Below are 21,754 nucleotides of genomic sequence, written 5' to 3' on the forward strand. Positions count from 1 at the left end.
CCATCAAATGTGTCTGCGATAATCTTTGCCAGATTGCTGCAGAGTATGATTATACAGAGACTTGGACTATTGTACAGTAAATCTAGCAAATTTAGTTGATAGGTTTTTTCTATGTTTTACCTCTCCCCTGCTGTTTTCTTCAGACATTCCTGAAAGGACAGGTCTTATCAAGAGTCATTGTTTTTACCTTATCAAGAGTCAGTCTTAAGCAAGTTGTGTTGAAAGAAAAATGCAAAAAACCTGTTGTACCATAGAGATCTTTACTGTGTAACATGATATTATATCAGCTCAAACAATGTGACAAATACTTAGTTGAAAATGACAACATTGCTGGACCTTTCATACAGATGTCTTTTTTTACTGTCACTCTGAAATCAAAAGATAATATCCAAACAGATATTACTTGTGTGATAATCAGCCACATTTTGACAAAAAAAGTCTCTTCCATTTTGTCTTCTTTCAATATCCACATGTGAATTCGCATGTCCTATGCAACAATGGTACTATAGATTATGGATGACTCATTTCCATCTGAAGTTCCTGGAATCTAAGGAAATATGGTAAGCAGATATTACACTACTGCAACTTCACACTTTCAGTTTATTGTGCTAAAAATATTCTAAGGCTTTAGCTGAATGATTATAATAAGTTTAACATGTGCACTTATCCACTTACCTCTTCTGAAGGCTGGTCATCAGATTGTTCATTGAGGGTATGACCTTTGGTACAAGGACAATTAAATAGTGAAGTCAGGTATGGAAGAAAATTACAAAATGTCAAAATATATCTTCTTATTTACCTGGACGCATCTTTTGAAAAATTACAGAAGCATAATGAATTTCTTCTGCAATTGGCTCAGAGTTTGAAATTTCATGACCAAAGTCGGGTTCGCTTTGACATTCATTAGCTGTGAAGGAGAGGTGAAACAATTCGAGAGTTGTGAAATGTTGGAAAAATATCATTAAAGTTTTCTATCGCTGTCAGCTTTTGGTTCAAGGTTTGAAGACTTGTGAACAACATGATTTTTAGATTATTGTACCCATCTGCCTTTTTCCTGTTACCCAACTGGGAACAAGAGTCAATTTACTCTGTCACTCATCTGTTCTAACTTAGACAGAAGAGTCATGGAAACTCCAGGAAGACAAAATAAATAGGGGCACTATTCCTCATATGCTTGGCTTTTAACAGATTCAACAGAATCTGATGGTCAACTAAAGAATCTGGAGCCTTAACGGAACAAACACTTGAAATCTTCATATAGGGATTGGGATTTCAGGACACCATAACTCAGGTATTGTGGGTTTTAATTCCAGCAGGGTAGCCTATCTGATGTGGCAATTCTTATGTTATCCTTCATAATACAATAAACTTGGATGTTAAGGTGTTACTAAAAGATCCAACAGATGTTTATTATAGGTCACTGAATTATATAAACACGACTTTCACAGGAACCTTTCAGGCTAATACTAAGCTTTTTAATTACAAAGAATAGCACACTTCCATTATTCATGGTTCAGATGTCCCAAGTTAAAATGACATCTGAGACCCTTATATACTCAGATCACATGATATAATCACAGTGATGATAATATATCTGTAAGTACACTGATATACTGATGTGAGACATAAAATAAGATTAAGAAGAGTGTTCTATAGTCTTTTTGATTTGCTCAGTGCTGCATGGATCTGCATGATAATGTACTGGAATAACCCAGCTATTCAGAAAAATGAAGGAGAGATTTTTTGAAGTGATTTTGAATGTCAAGAAAGTGATAGCAGTCAAAGAATGTGATGCTGGAAAAGCACAGCAGGTCAGGCAGCATCCGAGGAGCAGGAGAATTGATGTTTCGAGCATAAGCTCTTCATCAGGAATGAGGTTTGTTGGCCAAGGGGCATGAGAGACAAATGGGAGTGGGGTGGGGCTGGGGGGAAGGAAGCTGAGAATGCAATAGATAGATGAAGGGGGGGTAAAGGTGATAGGTTGGAGAGGAGGGTGGAGCAGATAGGTGGGGAAGGAAGATGGACAAGTAAGAAAAGTGAAGAGGGCAGTGCTGAATTGGAAAGTTGGATCTTGGATTAGGTGGGGGGAGAGAAAATGAGGAAACTGGTGAAATCCATATTGATCCCGTGTGGTTGCAGGGTCCCAAGGTGGAAGATGAGGCATTCTTCCTCTAGGTGGTGGGTGGTAAGGGTGAGGTGGTGGATGAGGCCCAGGACCTGCATGTCCTATGGGGAGTGATAATGGGGAGTTAAAGTGTTCGCCCACAGGGCAGTGGGGTTTTTTCATGCATGTGTCCCATCACTTTCTTCAAGAAAGTGATAGGAGTCCAACAGTTTCTGGTAGCCTTTTTATTTACCAGTGAACCTTCGAGAGACAATCTGCGGTTTTCTGGGTTAAACATGCCCAATGTATGTCCCAGTCTTTCTATCCAATTATTATCTCCCACAGAAATGACATTAATATTAACTATTTTGCTAGTTCAACAGCAAGTGCAGGAAACACATTCTTTGGATTTAGTGGCTTAAAGAGAGACGTATTTCTCACTCTATGATCTGAATCGCTACAAAGACCAATTAAAATGCTGCTTCACCTATTTTAATTCTACACCCCGCCCTCCTGCCTTTAGTGGCTGCAATACTGGGGAAGAGCTAATTGGTTCATAGAAGATTTATAGTCAGGGACTCTCAGGTGTGGAATGTCACAACTTTGTCTTTGCCAGAACAGTTTGCTGTTCAGATGACCATGCAAGTACAGATACGTTACCCTGAAAGAAGGCATTAAGTTCTGTTCTCAAAGTATAACTGTCTGTGCTCCAAGAAATCAATCATCCAAATAAAACAATGAAACCATATCTATTTTCTCTTTCTTTTCTTCTTTTCTGACATTCCGGTTTTATTTTCTTCTTTTTATTCACACTATCGCCTAACTGCAGTAGTGCTTATTTTTTTCCCCAGCACCCATATTGTGTGTGTGTAGGTGTGGGACACAGTGAAAGACACAAGGTACACAAATCTTCTATTTTCTCTCTATCCTGTGGAAGTCAGGGGAACTGGTTAAATCAAAATCTGTGAGTTCACAGCTTGCATTGACCATTGCATTCAATTATTCTGGAGACAGGGTGAGATTTGAGCTTCTAAGTTTATTGAAGTAATCAAGCTGATCAAATGGAGATAGCTGACTGGAGACTTTCAAGTCACATACAATGGCAATAGAATCATAGAATCTCTACAGTGTGGAAGCATGTCATTTAGCCAATTGAGTCCACACCGACTTTTCAAAGAGCATCTCAGCCTAACCCACACTCCTACCCTATCCCTGTAACCCTGCATTTCCCACAGCTACTCCACCTAGCCTGCATATCCCTGGACATCATGGGCAATTTAGCATGGCCAATCCATCCAACCTGCAATGGATTGCAGAAGGAAACCAGAGCACCCAGAGGAAACCCACGCAGACACAGAACATATAAACTGCACACAGACAATCACCCAAGAACAGGATTGAACCAGAGTACATAGTACTGTGAGGCAACAGTGCTAACCACTGAGCCACCATGCCACCCATAAACCTAAGCAGGTTTGGGAATCTGTCTGGTAGTCCAACACATGCATCAATTGCTAGTACATCAAAATCACCTTTTTCTTAAATTCTGAGTGCCCTAAGTCTGCATCTCTCTTCTCTTCAGCAAAATTGGATCTGACTTGATTCTAAGGTTAACTATTTCCTTAGCATTGTGTGGCATCTTCACCTGCTCATTTCTGCATGGCATATGCTTCATTGCAGTCACTTAAAAATATCTGAATCATGTAAGCTCTTCAATGAAATGGTAAGTAATGATCCCTTGTTCTTAATGTGTTCATCATGTTTCTGTTTAGTATTCAATGCTTGATTCATCTACAGACACCCATTTCTCTTACCTGGCCCATTGATCATCCTGAAGTACCGCATTATAGCAGCAATGAAACATGGAAGTAGCACAAGGGTGGCAAAAATGATAATATAATTCAAATACGCAAATTGATTCTTTTCTGAAAATAAAGCAAATAATTACTATTTAGTTAAAAGAGTATCAATGAAATAGATATTAAGACTTGTACAATTAATCCAAACTGTAGTTTAAGGGGTTAGTTCTAATGATGTAATATGCTAGTCAGATACAACATACATTATAGAGTCGTACAGCGCAGAAACAGGCCCTTTGGCCCATCTTGTCCATGTCGACCAGGTTTTCTAAACTGAACTAGCAACATATTTGTGAACATGTCCAAATGTCTTTTAAATGTCGTAACTGTACTCAGCTCCATCACTTCCACTGCCACCTCACCCCATACATGCCCCCAGCTTCTGTGTGAAAAAGCTGTTCCTCGCATCCCTTTTCCCCTCTCACCTGCAACCTATGCCCTCTAGTTTTAGACTCCCTTACTCTTGGGAAAAGACCTTGGCTATTCACTGTATCTCCATCCCTCAGTTTATAAACCTCAATAAGGTCAGCTTCTTACATTTCAGGAAAAAAAGTCCCAGCCTACCCAGCCTGTCCATATAACTCAAACCTTCCAGTCCTTTTAAATCTTTTGGCATCCTTTCCAGTTTAATAACATCCTTCCTATGCAAATGTGATGCCACTGTTTTTAAAAAAGGAGGTGGACAAAATATATGGAATTACAGACTGGTTAGCTTAATTTCTGTAGCGGGGAAAATAATTGAGTCTATTATCAAGGAAGAAATAGCAAGATTCCTCGACAGAAATTGTCCCATTGGGCAGATGTAGCATGGGTTCATGAAGGGCAGGTTATGCTTAACTAAGCTATTCAAATTCTATGAAGACATTATGAGCACAATAGACAATGGAGACGCAGTAGATGTAGTACATCTAGATTTCCAAGAGATATTTGACAAGGTGATGCACAAAAGGCTGCTGCATAAGATAAAGATGCAATGGGCAATGTATTAGCATGGATAGTGGTTTGGTTAACTAACAGGAAGCAAAGCATGGAGGTAAATGAGTGCTTTTCTGGCTGGCAATCAGTGACTAATGATGTGCCTCAGGGACAGCAATTATTCACAAGTTACATAGACGATTTGAAGTTAGGGACCACATGTAGTATGTCAACATTTGCAGATAACACTAAGATGATGGTAGAACAAAGTGTGCAAAACTCTGTGAAATGTTATAAAGGGACATAGATATTTTAAGTGAGTGGGTAAAGGCCTGGCAGATGGAGTACAATGTTATTGAATGTGAAGTTATCCATTTTTGGAGGAATAACAGTAAAAAGGACTATTAGTTGAATGGTAAAAAGTTGTAGCATGCTGCTGTGCAGAGGGACTTGGGTGTCCTTGTGCATGAATTACAGAAGGTTGGTGTGCAGGCTCAATAGGTACTTAAGAAGAGAATGGAGTTTTGTCCTTCACTGTGAGTTTAAAAGTTGCTCCTGTATAGGGTACTGGTGAGGCCACACCGAGAGTACTGTTTACAGTTTTGGTCTCCTTATTTGAGAAAGGATGTAATGGCACTAGAGGAGCTGGAGAGGAAGTTCACCAGGTTGATTCCAGAGTTGAGTAGATTGACATATGAGGAGAGACTGAATAGACTGAGATTATATTCACTGGAATGTAGAAGAATGAGGGGAACCTTAGAGAAACATATACAATTATGAAGGGAATAGAAAAGATAGAAGTAGAGATGTTTCCATTGGCGGGTGAAACTAGGACAAGAGGACTTAACTTCAAAATTAGGGCAAGCAGATTTAGGACTGAATTGAGAAGGAACTTCTTCACCCAGAAGGTTGTCAATCTATGGAATTCCCTGTCCAGTGAAATAGTTGAGGCTTCCTCAGTAAATGGTTTTAAAGCTAAGACAGATAATATTTTGAACGGTAAAGGAATTAAGGGTTTTGATGGGTAAGTGGAGCTGAGGTCACAAAGTGATCAGCCATGATCTTATTGAATGGTGGAGCAGGCTCAAGCCAGATGGCCTACTCCTGCTCCTAGTCCTTATGTTCTTATGTACACCAGGGTGACCAGAATTGTAAGCAGTACTCCAAAAGTGGCCTCCAAAATGTCTTGTACAGCTTTAACATCCCAACTGAAGGACCAGATATATATATTTCCAAGTCAGGATGGTGAGTGGCTCGGTTGGGAACTTGAAGATGGTGGTGCTCCCATCTGCTGCCCTTGCCCTTCTAGATGGAAATGGTCATGAGTTTGGAAGGTGTTGTCTAAGGATCTTTAGTGAATTGCTGCAGTGCATCTTGTAGATTGTGCACACTGCTGCCACTGAGTGTCAGTGGTGGAGGGAGTGGACAAGTGTGCCATCAAGCAGGCTTATGAATATTGTTGGAGCTAAACCCATCCAAGGCATACTGGATACTTGTCTTTATTAGTCAAGACATTAAATGCAAAATCAGGAAGGTTATGATGGAACTATAAAAAAAATGTTAGTCAGACCATAGCTACAGTTCTGATCGCCACACTACAGGAAAGATGGGATTGCTCTGGAGGGGCTGCAAAGGTGATTCACCAGAATGTTTCCTGGGCAGAAGTGGTTGAACAATGAAGGGAGGCCAGATAGGCTGAGGTTATTTTCCTCAGAGAAAGTTGAGGATCTAGCTTAGGTGTACAAAATTATGAGGGGGATAGATAGGATAGATAGGTAGATGTTTTCTCTGAAGTAGAAGAATCAGTAACCAGGGGGCTCGATTTATAGTAAGATGCAGGAGGTTTAGAATGGATTTAAAGAATATTTTCTTCTCACTCAGAGGGTGATAAGTATATGGATCTCACTGCCCAAAAGAATGGTAAAGACGGGGACCATCGCAACATTGAAGAAGCAAATCTTCACTCGGAGAGCCGTAGTGTACAAGGCTAAGGGACAATCTCTGGAAAATCAGTCTAGAGTAGATAGGTGCTTGATGATTGGCACAGACATAATGAGCTGTCAGGTCTCTTTCTGCACTGTTAAAACCAAAAAGATGTGTTTCCTTATCACCAAAATATCCAAGGAACCAGGAGAATCGACGTTTCAGGCATCAGCCCTTCTTCCTGAAGAAGGGCTTATGCCTGAAACGTCGATTCTCCTGTTCCTTGGATGCTGCCTGACCTGCTGCGCTTTTCCAGCAACACATTTTCAGCTCTGATCTCCAGCATCTGCAGTCCTCACTTTCTCCTCGAACACATAATATCTAGCCCATTGTGTGCAACCTAGAATCAGTGTCGCTCAGTCTGGAGCAGGAAGGTGGCCTTTCAGTGGAGGAAATGAAATTCTAAGATAATCAGCCTGGAAACCGCAGAGCTGATATCCCACAGTTGAACACAGGTCTAGCAAAGCTAAGCACAGTATATCATGTAATACAGCTTCTAGAGTCATAGAGATGTGCACATGGAAACAGACCCTTCGGTCCAACTTGTCTATGCTGAAATAAAGCCATTGTGGCTGATTCCACCCAAAAAGTCCAAGCTCACCAAAGGAAGGAAATCGACTCAATGTTGTAATAAAGAAGGAAATTGACTCTGTTCAAGTAAGAGATTATTTCACTTTGACAGAGTGAACAGGTGATGTTCGGAATGGCATGGTGCCAAAACCCAACAGATCAATCAGAATTTAGTGGGTTCTTACACAGTTTAATGAAGCAGCCAAATGATCAGTTTACCGACTTTAACAATTTATACAGAAAGCATTACCTAACTTCTAGCCAACTCCTTTCTGCTGAATGTTAGCATTCCATTGGCATGAGCTACCTGACCCAACCGCACCAAATGCATTAGCCCAGAGGATAGATTTTAACAGCATTTCACCTGTAGAAAGCCGCTGCCTTTGTTGTACCTCACCTGACACCCACAACATGCAGATCTATAACAGATGATTAGCAATTGGTATCACATGCTCTAATTTGTGGTCCCTTCTTCAATTCATTCAGTTGTGCCTAAATCCAGCAATCTCATGTTTACTCCTTCAGATTAGATTAGATTACTTACAGTGTGGAAACAGGCCCTTCAACCCAACAAATCCACACCGATCCTCCGAAGAGCAACCATAAGACCATAAGACCATAAGACATAGGAGTGGAAGTAAGGCCATTCGGCCCATCGAGTCCACTCCGCCATTCAATCATGGCTGATGCGCATTTCAGCTCCACTTGCCAGCGTTCTCCCCGTAGCCCTTAATTCCTCTAGACAACAAGAACCTATCAATCTCGGCCTTGAAGACATTTAGCGTCCGGCTTCCACTGCACTCCGTGGCAATGAATTCCACAGGCCCACCACTCTCTGGCTGAAGAAATGTCTCCGCATTTCCGTTCTGAAATGACCCCCTCTAATTCTAAGGCTGTGTCCACGGGTCCTAGTCTCCTCGCCTAACAGAAACAATTTTCTAGCATCCACCTTTTCAAAGCCATGTATTATTTTGTACGTCTCTATTAGATCTCCCCTTAATCTTCTAAACTCCAACGAATACAATCCCAGTATCCTCAGCCGTTCCTCATATGCTAGACCTGTCATTCCAGGGATCATCCGTGTGAATCTCCGCTGGACACGTTCCAGTGCCAGTATGTCCTTCCTGAGGTGTGGGGACCAAAACTGGACACAGTACTCCAAATGGGGCCTAACCAGAGCTTTATAAAGTCTTAGTAGTACATCTCTGCTTTTATATTCCAACCCTCTTGAGATAAGAGACAACATTGCATTCGCTTTCTTAATCACAGACTCAACCTGCATGTTTACCTTTAGAGAATCCTTGACTAGCACTCCCAGATCCCTTTGTGCTTTGGCTTTATTAAGTTTCTCACCATTTAGAAAGTAGTCCATTCCTATATTCTTTTTGCCAAAGTGCAAGACCTCGCACTTGCTCACGTTAAATTCCATCAGCCATTTCCTGGACCACTCTCCCAACCTGTCTAGATCCTTCTGTAGCCTCCCCACTTCCTCAGTACTACCTGCCTGTCTACCTAACTTTGTATCATCGGCAAACTTCGCTAGAATGCCCCCGGTTCCCTCATCCAAATCATTAATATATAATGCGAACAGCTGTGGCCCCAGCACCGAACCCTGCGGGACACCGCTCGTCACCGGCTGCCATTCTGAAAAAGAACCTTTTATCCCAACTCTCTGCCTTCTGTTAGATAGCCAATCCTCAATCCATCCCAGCAGCTCACCTCGAACACCATGGGCCCTCACCTTGCTCAGCAGTCTCCCGTGTGGCACCTTATCAAAGGCCTTTTGAAAGTCCAGATAGACCACATCCACTGGGTTCCCCTGGTCTAACCTACTTGTTACCTCTTCAAAAAATTCCAACAGGTTTGTCAGGCATGACCTCCCTTTACTAAATCCATGTTGACTTGTTCTAATCAGACTCTGCTCTTCCAAGAATTTAGAAACCTCATCCTTAATGATGGATTCTAGAATTTTACCAACAACCGAGGTTAAGCTGATTGGCCTATAATTTTCCATCTTTTGCCTTGATCCTTTCTTGAACAAGGGGGTTACTACAGCCATCTTCCAATCATCCGGGACCTTTCCTGACTCCAGTGACTCTTGAAAGATCTCAACCAATGCCTCTGCTATTTCCTCAGCAACCTCTCTCAGAACTCTAGGGTGTATCCCATCGGGGCCAGGAGATTTATCAATTTTAAGACTTTTTAACTTTTCTAGCACTATCTCTTTTGTAATGGCAACCATACTCAACTCAGCCCCGTGACACCCTTTAATTTTTGGGATATTACTCATGTCTTCCACTGTGAAAACTGACGCAAAGTACTTGTTAAGTTCTCCTGCTATTTCCTTATCTCCCATCACTAGGCTCCCTGCATCAGTTTGAAGTGGTCCAATGTCTACTTTTGCCTGTCGTTTGTTTCTTATGTACTGAAAGAAACTTTTACTATTATTTCTAATATTACTGGCTAGCCTACCTTCATATTTGATCCTCTCATTTCTTATTACACTCTTTGTTATCCTCTGTTGGCTTTTGTATCCTTCCCAATCTTCTGATTTCCCACTGTTCTTAGCCACTTTATAGGATCTCTCTTTTTCTTTAATACATTTCCTGACTTCCTTTGTCAGCCAAGGTTGTCTAATCCCTCCCCGGTTAATCTTTCTTTTCTTGGGAATGAACCTCTGTACAGTGTCCTCAATTATACCTACAAACTCCTGCCATTTTTGCTCTAGTGTCTTCCCAGTTAGCCTCTGCTTCCAGTCTATTTTAGTCAGTTCCTCTCTCATGCCCTCATAATTACCTTTATTCAACTGTAACACCATTACATCAGATTTCGCCTTCTCCCTTTCAAACTCCAGACTGAACTCTACCATATTATGGTCGCTACTTCCTAAGGGTTCCCTTACTTTAAGATCTTTTATAGAGTCTGGTTCATTGCAAAGCACTAGGTCCAGAATAGCCTGCTCTCTTGTGGGCTCCATGACAAGCTGTTCCAAAAAGCCATCCTGTAAGCATTCCATGAATTCCCTTTCTTTAGATCCACTAGCAACATTATTTACCCAGTCCACCTGCATATTGAAGTCACCCATGATCAATGTAACCTTGCCTTTCTGACATGCCTTCTCTATTTCCCGGTACATGTTGCGTCCCTGGTCCTGACCACTGTTAGGAGGTCTGTACACAACTCCAATTATGGTTTTTTTGCCTTTGTGGTTCCTCAATTCCACCCACACAGACTCCACATCATCCGACGCTATGTCATTCAATACCATAGATTTAATTTTGTTCTTAACTAACAAGGCAACCCCACCCCCTCTGCCCACCTCTCTGTCTTTTCGATAAGTCGAAAAACCATGGAGGTTTAACTGCCAGTCCTGACCCCCCTGTAACCAAGTCTCTGTGATGCCTACTACATCATAATCATTCACTATTATCTGTGCCATTAATTCATCGGCTTTGTTATGAATGCTACGAGCATTCAGGTAAAGTGCCTTAATGCTAACTTCCTTATTAGAGATGTTGTAAGTCATATGTCCTAAGTCATCCTTGCTTTTTTCTGCATTCTCAGTCTGCCTCAATTTTAAATCCGCCTGGAAACATGCTATCCTGCTGCTTATCTTTCCATTTACCTCCATACTCCCTGTCGCTTTCACTTTCCCTTCCCCCCAACTCAGAAGTTTAAAGTCCTACTGACCACCCTATTTATCCTCTTCGCCAGAACATTGGTACCTGATCGGTTCAGGTGGAGACCGTCCCAACGGTACAGATCCCCCCTGTTCCAAAACTGATGCCAGTGCCCCATGAAGTGGAATCCCTCTTTCCCACACCAATCCCTTAGCCACGTGTTTACTTGCCTAATTTTCTTGTCCCTATGCCAATTGGCACGTGGCTCGGGCAGTAATCCGGAGATTATGACCCTTGAGGACCTGTGCTTCAATTTCCTGCCTAGTGCTTCGTAATGCCCAAACAGGTCCTCCACCCTAGTCTTGCCTATGTTGTTGGTACCAACGTGGACCACAACAACTGGATCCTCCCCCTCCCGCTCCAATATCCTTTCAAGCCGGTCAGAGATGTCTCGCACCCTGGCACCGGGCAGGCAACACACCATGCGAGACTCCTGATCCGGCTTGCAAAGGATACTATCTGTCCCCCTAATTATAGAATCCCCTATAACCACTACCTGTCTATTAGCTCCCCCCTCTTGAATGGCCTTCTGCACCATGGTGCCTTGGTCAGTTGGCTCATCCTGTCCAGAGCCCTTTTCCTCATCCGAACAGGGAGCAAGAATCTCGTACCTGTTGGACAAGGTCAAGGGCTGAGGCTCCTCCACTCCTGAACTCTGGGTCCCCCTACCTGCCTCACTTACAGTCACACTCTTTTGTGCCTGATCACTAGCTGAGTGGAAATTAATTAATCTCCCAGGTGCGACTGCCTCCTGAAACAAAGCGTCCAGGTAACTCTCCCCCTCCCGGATATGCCGCAGTGTTTGAAGCTCAGATTCCAGATCATCAACTCTGATCCGGAGTTCTTCCAGCAACCAACACTTGCTGCAGATGTGGTCACTGCCGTTCACAATGGGATCAGCCAGCTCCCACATCATACAGCAACAGCACATCACCTGCCCAGCCATCTCTGCTTAGTTAGTTAATTACTTACTTAGTACAAGTATGAGTTAGAATACCTTCTGATACCTCTCTGCTATAGTTTTTTTTACCCTAAGTAAGGACTTGATGTATACACACAAAAAAAATCACGAAGTAAATTTTTTAACTAGTCCCCAGTAAAGAAATAAAAATTCTTACCTTAAAAGAAAAAAGCAGTCGTTAAGAAGGTTAGAGGAGGAGGGCGGGTGGGAGATACTACCCATTCCCCTACATTTCCCCCTTCACCTAACACTACCAGCAATTTAGCATGGCCAATTCACCTAACCTGAACATTCTTTGACTGTGGGAGGAAACCGGAGCACCCGAAGGAAACTCACACAGACATGGGGAGAATGTGCAAACTCCACACAGACAGTTGCCCGAGCCAGGAATTGTACCCTGGGTCCCTGGTGCTGTGAGGTAGCAGTGCTAACCACTGGGCCACTGTGCCGCCCTGAGATGAGCAAATTAGCTTTGGGATCCAAAAGCCAAACCTAGTGCCTTCCTTGTCTACACTTTGGATAAACTCACTGAGATATCACTTGGCTAACAGCTATAACCCTCCAATAATGAATGATTGATGGCTTGACATGATTAAAACCCTCGGTTGGCACCGTTCTCTTGAACTGTGCTACCTATCCATCTTCCTTCCCGCCTTCTGCACCACACTCCACTCCCCACCGTCATCTACCTATCGCATTCCTAGCTACCTTCCCCCTGCCCCAGCCCCAGCCCCCTCCCATTTATCTCTCAGTCCCCTTGCCCACTCTCCCACATTCCTGATGAAAAGTTTATGCTCGAATCATCGACTCTTCTGCTCCTCGGATGCTGCCTGAATGGCTGTGCCTTTCCAACGCCACACTGATCTCCAGTTTCTGCAGTCCTCACTTTCTCCTAGTTGATTAGGACCGTCCCCAACCACCATTTTATGTGAATATTGAATGTCACCAATAAAAGGTAGAATTATACTTGAGCATACTTATACTGTCTGTCAAAAGGAATCATTTGAACAAGTGTCAGTGATGAGACAAATCACCAAACAAGCAATATTAAATTCTGCTCCGCATGTTCAAAAGTTAACAGAGTCCTGAAATGGAAATAAAAAATGCTGGATCAGAAACTGTCAGAAATACACATTATCAGGCTCAGTAATATTAATTCCACATTGTCTTGCTCTATACCATTATCTCAGCTGCCTCTGAATGCCAGTATCTATCATGTTTACAGTTCCCTCTCACACTCAGACTCAGTACTGTCAGCATTTCTGAATTAGAGTGGTGCTGGAAAAGCACAGAAGGTCAGGCAGCATCCAAGGAGCAGAAAAGTCGATGTTTCGGTCAAAAGCCCTTCATCAGGAATTGAGGCAGGAAGCCTGCAGGGTGGAGAGGTAAATGAGAGGAGTGGTGGGGGGTGGGGGGGTGGGGGGGGGGGGGGGTGGAGAAAGTAGCATAGAGTACAATAGGTGAATGGGGGTGGGGATGGAGGTAATAGGTCAGAGAGGAGGGTGGGGGAAGGTAGCAAAGAGTACAATGGGTGAATGGGGGTGGGGATGAAGGTGATAAGTCAGAGAGGAGGGTGGAATAGATAGGTGAAAAGGAAGATAGGCAGGTAGGACAGGTCATGGGGACGGTGCTAGCTGGAAGGTTGGAACTGAGGTAAGGTGAGGGGAGGGGAAATGAGGAAACTGGTGAAGTCCACATTGATGCCCTGGGGTTGAAGTGATCCGAGGCGGAAGATGAGGCATTTTTCCTCCAGGCTTCGGGTGGTGAGGGAGCGGCGGTGGAGGAGGCCCAGGACCTACATGTCCTCGGCAGAGTGGGAGGGGGATTTGAAATGTTGGGCCACAGGGCGATGGGGTTGATTGGTGCGGGTATCCCGGAGATGTTCCCTGAAGCGCTCTGCGAGGAGGCGTCCAGTCTCCCCAATGTAGAGGAGACTGCATTGGGAGCAAAGGATACAATGTCAGCATTTCGTATCACTCTCAAACACAGTGTGGTTAACAGCTCTCTCTCACTCTCAGACTCAGCACTGTTAGCTTGTTCTTAATCTCAGACTCAGCATTAACAGCAGCTCCTTATTAGGCAAATGTTGTTAGCTCAGCTTCCTCTGAACAAGAGGCCAAGGAATTATTTTTCCCCATTGCTGCTAAGAGTGGAATTCCACGATTTTGATTCAGTAGCAATGCCCAAAATACTCTAAAATGGGATGGTGTGTGGTTTGGAGGGAAACTTGAAGGAGGTGACCTTGCTGTATAACTGCTGTCCTTGTCTTTTTATTGTTATTAGTGATATTAACTGGGAAACCAATACAGAGCTTAAACATTGTTGACCGAGACAAATATTAAAGCATAGAAAGTAATTTCCTTCCTTATTGGTATGTTAACCAGCCATAATTTTCAATGGAAATAGTGAGAAGATTAAATAAGGATATCAATTAGGCGAATTGCTGAACAACTGACACCCTGTGACCACCATATAGTGACTCTTCCCATGCCCCTCAGAAGGTTGCCAACCACCTTGTCAGGTTTACTGGAGACGTCCCCAGGAAGGTCTCAAATAGTCAGTAACTCAGTGCCTGATCAAGTAACGCAGCACTGGAAAGGAGGATACACTGAAAACCTGTGACTCCTGTCTCCTCCCACAATCCACAACATTTCAACCTGCAACACACTGAGCTTTGGCCGGGGGACCTGACAATGATTCTGGATCTCTGCTGGATGTATGCTGTTGGCAATAACCTCTCCAGGGAAGCCCACATCAGTGGCAATCTGCCAGGCCAGCTGCTGACAGCAGGCAAGTACTATGTTGCTGACTAATTCGATGATAACAAAGTCATCATCATCCTAGAGGACCTTAGGGCTACCCGCTCCTTAAATAGAGAGAGAGAGAGAGAGAGAGAGAGGACTGCTGGTCAGTTTAACCTGAGGGTCACTACACCTCAAGAAAGGGGCAAAGTTGAGAAGGTGGGTCATTTGCGGTAACCTCAGGCGATGTGTGAATTGAGCCCATGCTGTTGGCATCACTCTGCATCGCAGGTCAGCTTACTAAGCTAGCCAACCCACTCCTCAACCTGACCTAATTCATCACAGTCCAAGGTGTTCCATGTCCATTATATAGCAAGGCACTGCCAACATTATGTATCAATGATACAGGAGGGTCAATGGTAGACACTGAAATGCCTGAAGGGCATCTGATTCTGTAAACATGGGACTAGGGGAGCTCCCTATTTACCCAACAGAACCTTGACTGAAGTTTTAAACTTGCAGTCTGAGTATAGAACAATACTGATAAATAGTGGTTCATATAACCTGTTAGAGATTAAATGTATTACGAATAAGCAGTATAAATAACGAGGTAAAAACAATGACTGCAGATGCTGGAAACCAGATTCTGATTTAGTGGTGCTGGAAGAGCACAGCAGTTCAGGCAGCATCCAAGGAGCTTCAAAATCGACGTTTCAGGCAAAAGCCCTTCTTCAGGAATAAAGGCAGTGAGCCTGAAGCGTGGAGAGATAAGCTAGAGGAGGGTGGAGGTGGGGAGAAAGTAGCATAGAGTACAATAGGTGAGTGGGGGAGGGGATGAAGGTGATAGGTCAGGGAGGAGAGGGTGGAGTGGATAGGTGGAAAAGAAGATAGGCAGGTCGGACAAGTCCGGACAAGTCATGGGGACAGTTACTGAGCTGGAAGTTTAGAACTAAGGTGAGGTGGGGGAAGGGGAAATGAGGAAACTGTTGAAGTCCACATTGATGCCCTGGGGTTGAAATGTTCCGAGGTGGAAGATGAGGCGTTCTTCCTCCAGGTGTCTGGTGGTGAGGGAGCGGCGGTGAAGGAGGCCCAGGACCTCCATGTCCTCGGTAGAGTAGGAGGGGGAGTTGAAATGTTGGGCCATGGGGCGTGTGGTTGATTGGTGCGGGTGTCCTGGAGATGTTCCCTAAAGCGCTCTGCTAAGAGGTGCCCAGTCTCCCCAATGTAGAGGAGACCACATCAGGAGCAACGGATACAGTAAATGATATTAGTGGATGTGCAAGTAAAACTTTGAGGGATGTGGAAGGCTCCTTTAGGGCCTTAGATAGAGGTGAGGGAGGAGGTGTGGGCACAGGTTTTACAGTTCCTGCAGTGGCAGGGGAAAGTGCCAGGATGGGAGGGTGGGTTGTAGGGGGGCGTGGACCTGACCAGGTAGTCACGGATAGAACGGTCTTTGCGGAAGGCAGAAAGGGGTGGTTCTGGATTAGTGGTGCTGGAAGAGCACAGCAGTTCAGGCAGCATCCAAAGAGCTTCGAAATCGACGGTTCGGGCAAAAGCCCTTCATCAGGAATAAAGGCAGTGAGCCTGAAGCGTGGAGAGATAAGCTAGAGGAGGGTGGGGGTGGGGAGAGAGTAGCATAGAGTACAATAGGTGAGTGGGGGAGGGGATGAAGGAGATAGGTCAGGGAGGAGAGGGTGGAGTGGATAGGTGGAAATGGAGATAGACAGGTAGGACAAGTCCGGACAAGTCATGGGGACAGTGCTGAGCTGGAAGTTTAGAGTTCTGGATTAGTGGTGCTGGAAGAGCACAGCAGTTCAGGCAGCATCCACCTCTTTCCACCTTCCGCAAAGACCGTTCCCTCTGTGACGACCTGGTCACTTTCCCCTGTCACCGCAGGAACTGTAAAACCTGCACCAACACCTCCTCCTTCACCTCCATCCAAGGCCCTAAAGGAGCCTTCCACATCCATCAAAGTTTTACCTGCACATCCACGAATATCATTTATTGTATCCGTTGCTCCCGATGCTGTCTCCTCTACATTGGGGAGACTGGGCGCCTCCTAGCAGAGCGCTTTAGGGAACATCTCCGAGACACCCGCACCAATCAACCACACCGCCCCTTGGCCCAACATTTCAACTCCCTCTCCCACTCTGCCGAGGACATGGAGGTCCTGGGCCTCCTTCACCGCTGCTCCCTCACCACCAGACGCCTGGAGGAAGAACGCCTTATCATCCGCCTCAGAACACTTCAATGAGGGCATCAATGTGGACTTCAACAGCTTCCTCATTTCCCCTTCCCCCACTTCACCCTAGTTCTAAATTTCCAGCTCAGCGCTGTCCCCATGACTTGTCCGGACTTGTCCTACCTGCCACTAATCCAGTATAAATAACTGGCAATCCACATATATTTGCTAAAATTAGCAATTCATGATTGATATCACGAACTTCATGATTTTTCAGCCGTCTCCTGACTTGTCAGACATTTGTGTATTGCTGAAACTGACAACAGCACTGAGCTGAGCAAACATTACTGAAATGGAGAACAAGAGGGAGTCTACCAGGAAAAGGGAACTGAAAACACAGACGTCTGTCTGGATCTAGTAGGTGATACTTAATATGAACACTAGAGGGAACTGAAACAATTCTCACTGATTCTCACCCCAAGAGGAAGTTAAGAGAACATTACTCTGTCTGATTGTAACAGAGACCAGAATACCGCACACAGGGGCAACTGTCCCTAACGACATTGTTAGGCGTGATCATTGCAGTCTTTCTGAAAATAATGTGCCATCTTCACACTGAGGAGACTTTCCAGAATACTGTAGAGTGCTATCAGTGGATAAATAGAATAGATTCAGAACTTATCCTGCACTGCAGGTGGCATGGTGGCTCAGTGGTTAGCACTGCTGCCTCACATCACCAGGGTCCCAGGTTCAATTCCAGCTTCAGTCTGTGTGGAGTTTGCACATTCTCCTTGTATCTGTGTGGGTTTGTTCTGGTTTCCTCCCACAGTCCAAAGATGTACTGGCTATGCTAAATTGCCCATTGTGTTGGGTGCTTTAGTCAGGTGGAGGTGGGTTGCCCTTCAAGGGGGTCAATTGGGGCGAAGGGCCTGTTTCTGTTCTGGATCACTATAAGTGAAACTGCAGACCAAGAGTACATGCAAGTTAAACAGCTGAAGTAGCATCCAAAAACAAAGCAATATTGTAAGTAATAACTTTAATTAAAGTTCTGCAGACCTGTTCTGTCAAGTCATGAATTTTGGTGGACAATTAAATAACTAACCTGATATGAAGAGTACAAATACCACCCCATTCTCAATGATGGGCAGTCCAAGACATCCGTAGAACACAAATTGTCAAAGCATTTACAATCATCTTCGACCAGAAATGCCAAGTGGATGATCAATTTTGTCTTCAGCTTGAGATCCTTAGTATCGCAAATATTAGTTTTCTCCCAATTTAATTCACTGCATGTAATGCTATATTCACAGTATGCCTGGTTGTGTTCTGTTCTACTGGTAGGACAGAACCATGAGAGGTGGCACAGTGATATACTTTCAGGGAGGAGTTGATGTGGTCCTCTCAACAGTGATTCCTGGTTTGAAAGAACCCCAGTCTAGCCCCCAAATTGTTACAATGGGACCTGAGTAATGTTCCCCAAGTTATTGTTGAACTGGCTCCCCTTCTTTATTCACTATCACAATTTATGAAGTATCCTGTCTTTGTGGATCCCTTTTTCCCTTTTACTCAGACCAAATTAATTTAGGTTTTAAAAGGAGCCATGTTAACCAGGCTTTCTGGAGTTAACAAAACAACGAACTTATTACTTACCACAAGAAAAAAGAATAATGCAACACATACACAGATTAGAAATGAATGCAAAAAGTGTTAAAAGTGCAAGTTCATTGTTCCTTGACAGGAGAGCCACAGGTAGGCAGGGAGCAGAAGAAGATGTTTGGTATGCTTGCCTTTATTTGTCAGTTCATTAAGTATAGGAGTTGGGATGGTATGTTGTGGCTGTATGGGACATTGGTTTGGCCACTTTTGGAATATTTCATTTAATTCTGGTCTCTTTGCTGTAGGAAAGATGTTGTGAAACTTGACAGGGTGTGGAAATGTTACAAGGATGTTGCTGGGGTTGGAGGGCTTGAGATATAGGGAGAGGCTGAATAGGCTGGGGCTATTTTCCCCAGAGGATGGAGGCTGAAGAGGGACCGTTTAGAGGTTTATAAATCATGAAGGGCGTGAATAGGATGAATAGTCAAGCTCTTTTTCCCAGTTCAGTAGAGTCCAAAACTAAAGGACATAAGTTTAAGGTGAGGGGGAACGATTTAAGAGGGACCTAAGCAGTGACATTTTCACACAAAGGGTGTATGGAGTGAGCTGCCAGTGGAAGTGATGGAGGCAGGTACAACTAAAACATTTAAAAGGCATCTGGATGGGTATATAAATAGGAAGGATTTAGGGAGATATGGGCCAAATGCTGGTAGATGTGACTATATTAATTAGGATGTTTGGTTGGCATAGATGAGTTGGACCAAATAGTCTGTCTCCAGCACTGTGACTCTAAGTTAATAAATAAACAGCTCAGCCCCAATGAGTTACTTGTGAAGAGAAGATTGTGGAATGTTGTTGGTTAAGTTATTGATTTGGGGATTCTTGGTTTTGCAAGCTAATTGAAACTCTTTTGTCCTGATGTTTTTCACTGTCTTGTTGACTAGCTGGCTTCTAACATTCAGATGAATAGGCTCTTTACTTGCTAAGCAGCAGTAACCAGTGAGCAGTTCTTGAATTGTGACCTTCGCAGCCCACTAGTGCTGGAACTCAAAATATACACAAGCACATGAGCACATCAGCTCAACTTCTTTCTATTTGCACACATGAGGGCTTTTAAACCCTAATCTTGTGTACTTTTGAATGGTGAAGAATGGTGAATGTCTCTTGCCCAAGTGCTTTCTTTTCTCCCATCATGCTCACAGTCGAGATGAATCTCGGGAGGTCACAGCTAGTAGTGTGTTTCTCCCTTTCAAGTCAATCCATTTGAGGCTTCCTTGACACCTCACTACTTTTGGCTTTCCAAAGGCTCTCCCTCCAGATAGCTACTGAATTCACATTCACAGTCCTTTTTTTGGCTATATGCCCTTTAAGAAATTTCAGAAAAAAGCATTTGAAAGTTTGATATGTCCATGGGTGATCTGGGGTTATATTCCACGGTTGAGACAAGATAGACCTGATGAAGTCTCATGGCATCAAGCCAGGTATTTGCCAAATTTTCTCCTGTTACTTATCAGCTACTACTCTCCATCAGCTGATTAATTAGTACTTGGTCACTGGACTAGTAATCTAGAGATGCAGGCCAATAGTCTAGAAATGTATATTTGTATCAGCAAATGGTGAAATTTGAATTCACTTAATAGATCTTGAAGTTAAACTAATGGTAACCATGTAACTGCAGTTTATTGTCATAAATACCATTCTGGTTCATAAATGTTTTTTAGAGAAGGAAATCTGATTTACACATGACTCCAGATCTACATGTAACGCCTGGTCTACATGTGACTCTTGGTCTACACATAAATCCAGCAATGGACCAGTAAGCCATTCAGTTCAAAAGCAATTGGAAATGGATAACAAATGCTGATCTTGCCAGTGATGCACACCTCCCATCAATGAATAAAGGGATAATAACTCCTCCATTTTGATCTCCATCTGGTACTGCACTCAGGGTGGCAAAGATACATGAATTACTGTGGATGTGGGACTTCAATGTTCATCACCAAAAATGTCTTGGAAGTAATACTACTGACCAAATTGGTCAAGTGATAGGAGGTGTTGTAAACAGTGTGGGAACAGTGACCTGGAGACCACCATTGATTGGAAATTTAACTGGACAGCCACATAATGAATGTAATACAAAAGGAAATCAGCAGATTTGGCATTCTGATGAGTAACTCACCTCTTGACCCCATAGAATTTGCCCATTAGTTGAAGGTACACGTCAGAATTGTCACAGAAACATTCCACTTGCCTGGGTCAGTACACCTCCAACATTAATCTAGAGGTTTGACACATTTCAAACCAAAACAATCTTTTTTCTAACAACCTAACCATCCCTTAAAAACTTTGGATTCCCTACCACCAGTGGCTGCAGTGTCTGCGTTTACAAGATGCACTACAGAAATTCACCAGGCTTCCTTAACTGTAGTTTCCAAACCCGCAACCTTTACCCCAGAAGGACAAGGACAGCACAAGCCTAGAAATACCAAAACTTGTAAGTTACAACTGTTGGGTCTTGGCATTATATCATTTGTCCCTCATCGCCACTGGGGTCAAAGTCCCGGAACTCTCACTGTAAGAATGCTGCAGAAGTACATTTACCCTATAACTGCAATGGTTCAAAAAGCCAGCTCATCATGGCTGCGGTTGGTTAGCTCAGTTGGTTGGACAGCTGGCTTGCTGTGTAGAGTGAGGCTAACAGTGCAAGTTCAGTCCCTGTACTCTCTAAGGTTACCCCAAAGGTCCTTCTTTCTCAACCTTGCCCCTCACCTGAGGTGTGGTTACCCTCAGGTTGAATCATCACCGGTCATTTCCCCATAACGAGGGAGTGGGATTATGGTGACTTTACATTCATCATCATCATCACCTCTTTGAAGGCAAACAGTCTGGGAAATAACTGTTGGCCTTGCCAGTAATGAGCACCTCCTATAAAAATTGTTTTTAAAAGTGTCCTAACGTTAATGCTGCAATTGTACTGTAAACACATCCTAATGGAAGTTGTTTACATCTTGGAGCACATATGCTGAGTGTGGTTGCTATTGTAAGGCATTTTGTGATTTAAATGTTGTTTCTGTGATGTAAGATACCATAAAGCATTTTGTTTTCTGTACATTTCATGATGCAAAGTATTTCTTTACTTTAATGCTCTCCAACATGTCTTGCT

At 43.6% G+C, this 21,754-nt stretch overlaps 1 protein-coding gene across 1 annotated transcript in view; it reads right to left on the minus strand.

The window, feature by feature from the left end:
- Window positions 1-256: 256 nt before the first annotated feature.
- LOC140491779 (uncharacterized) overlaps window positions 257-21,754 on the minus strand; it is a 42,943-nt gene continuing 21,445 nt past the window's right edge. The window contains exons 6-9 of the mRNA XM_072590182.1: window positions 3,919-4,029; window positions 800-907; window positions 676-719; window positions 257-547 (exon numbers count right to left, since the gene is read on the minus strand). Of these exons, the coding sequence (XP_072446283.1) occupies window positions 488-547; window positions 676-719; window positions 800-907; window positions 3,919-4,029 (323 nt within the window). The 3' untranslated portion in view covers window positions 257-487. The remainder of the gene's footprint in view (window positions 548-675; window positions 720-799; window positions 908-3,918; window positions 4,030-21,754) is intronic.

The sequence above is a fragment of the Chiloscyllium punctatum genome, chromosome 20 (assembly GCF_047496795.1).
Source record: "Chiloscyllium punctatum isolate Juve2018m chromosome 20, sChiPun1.3, whole genome shotgun sequence".
NCBI lineage: Eukaryota > Metazoa > Chordata > Chondrichthyes > Orectolobiformes > Hemiscylliidae > Chiloscyllium > Chiloscyllium punctatum.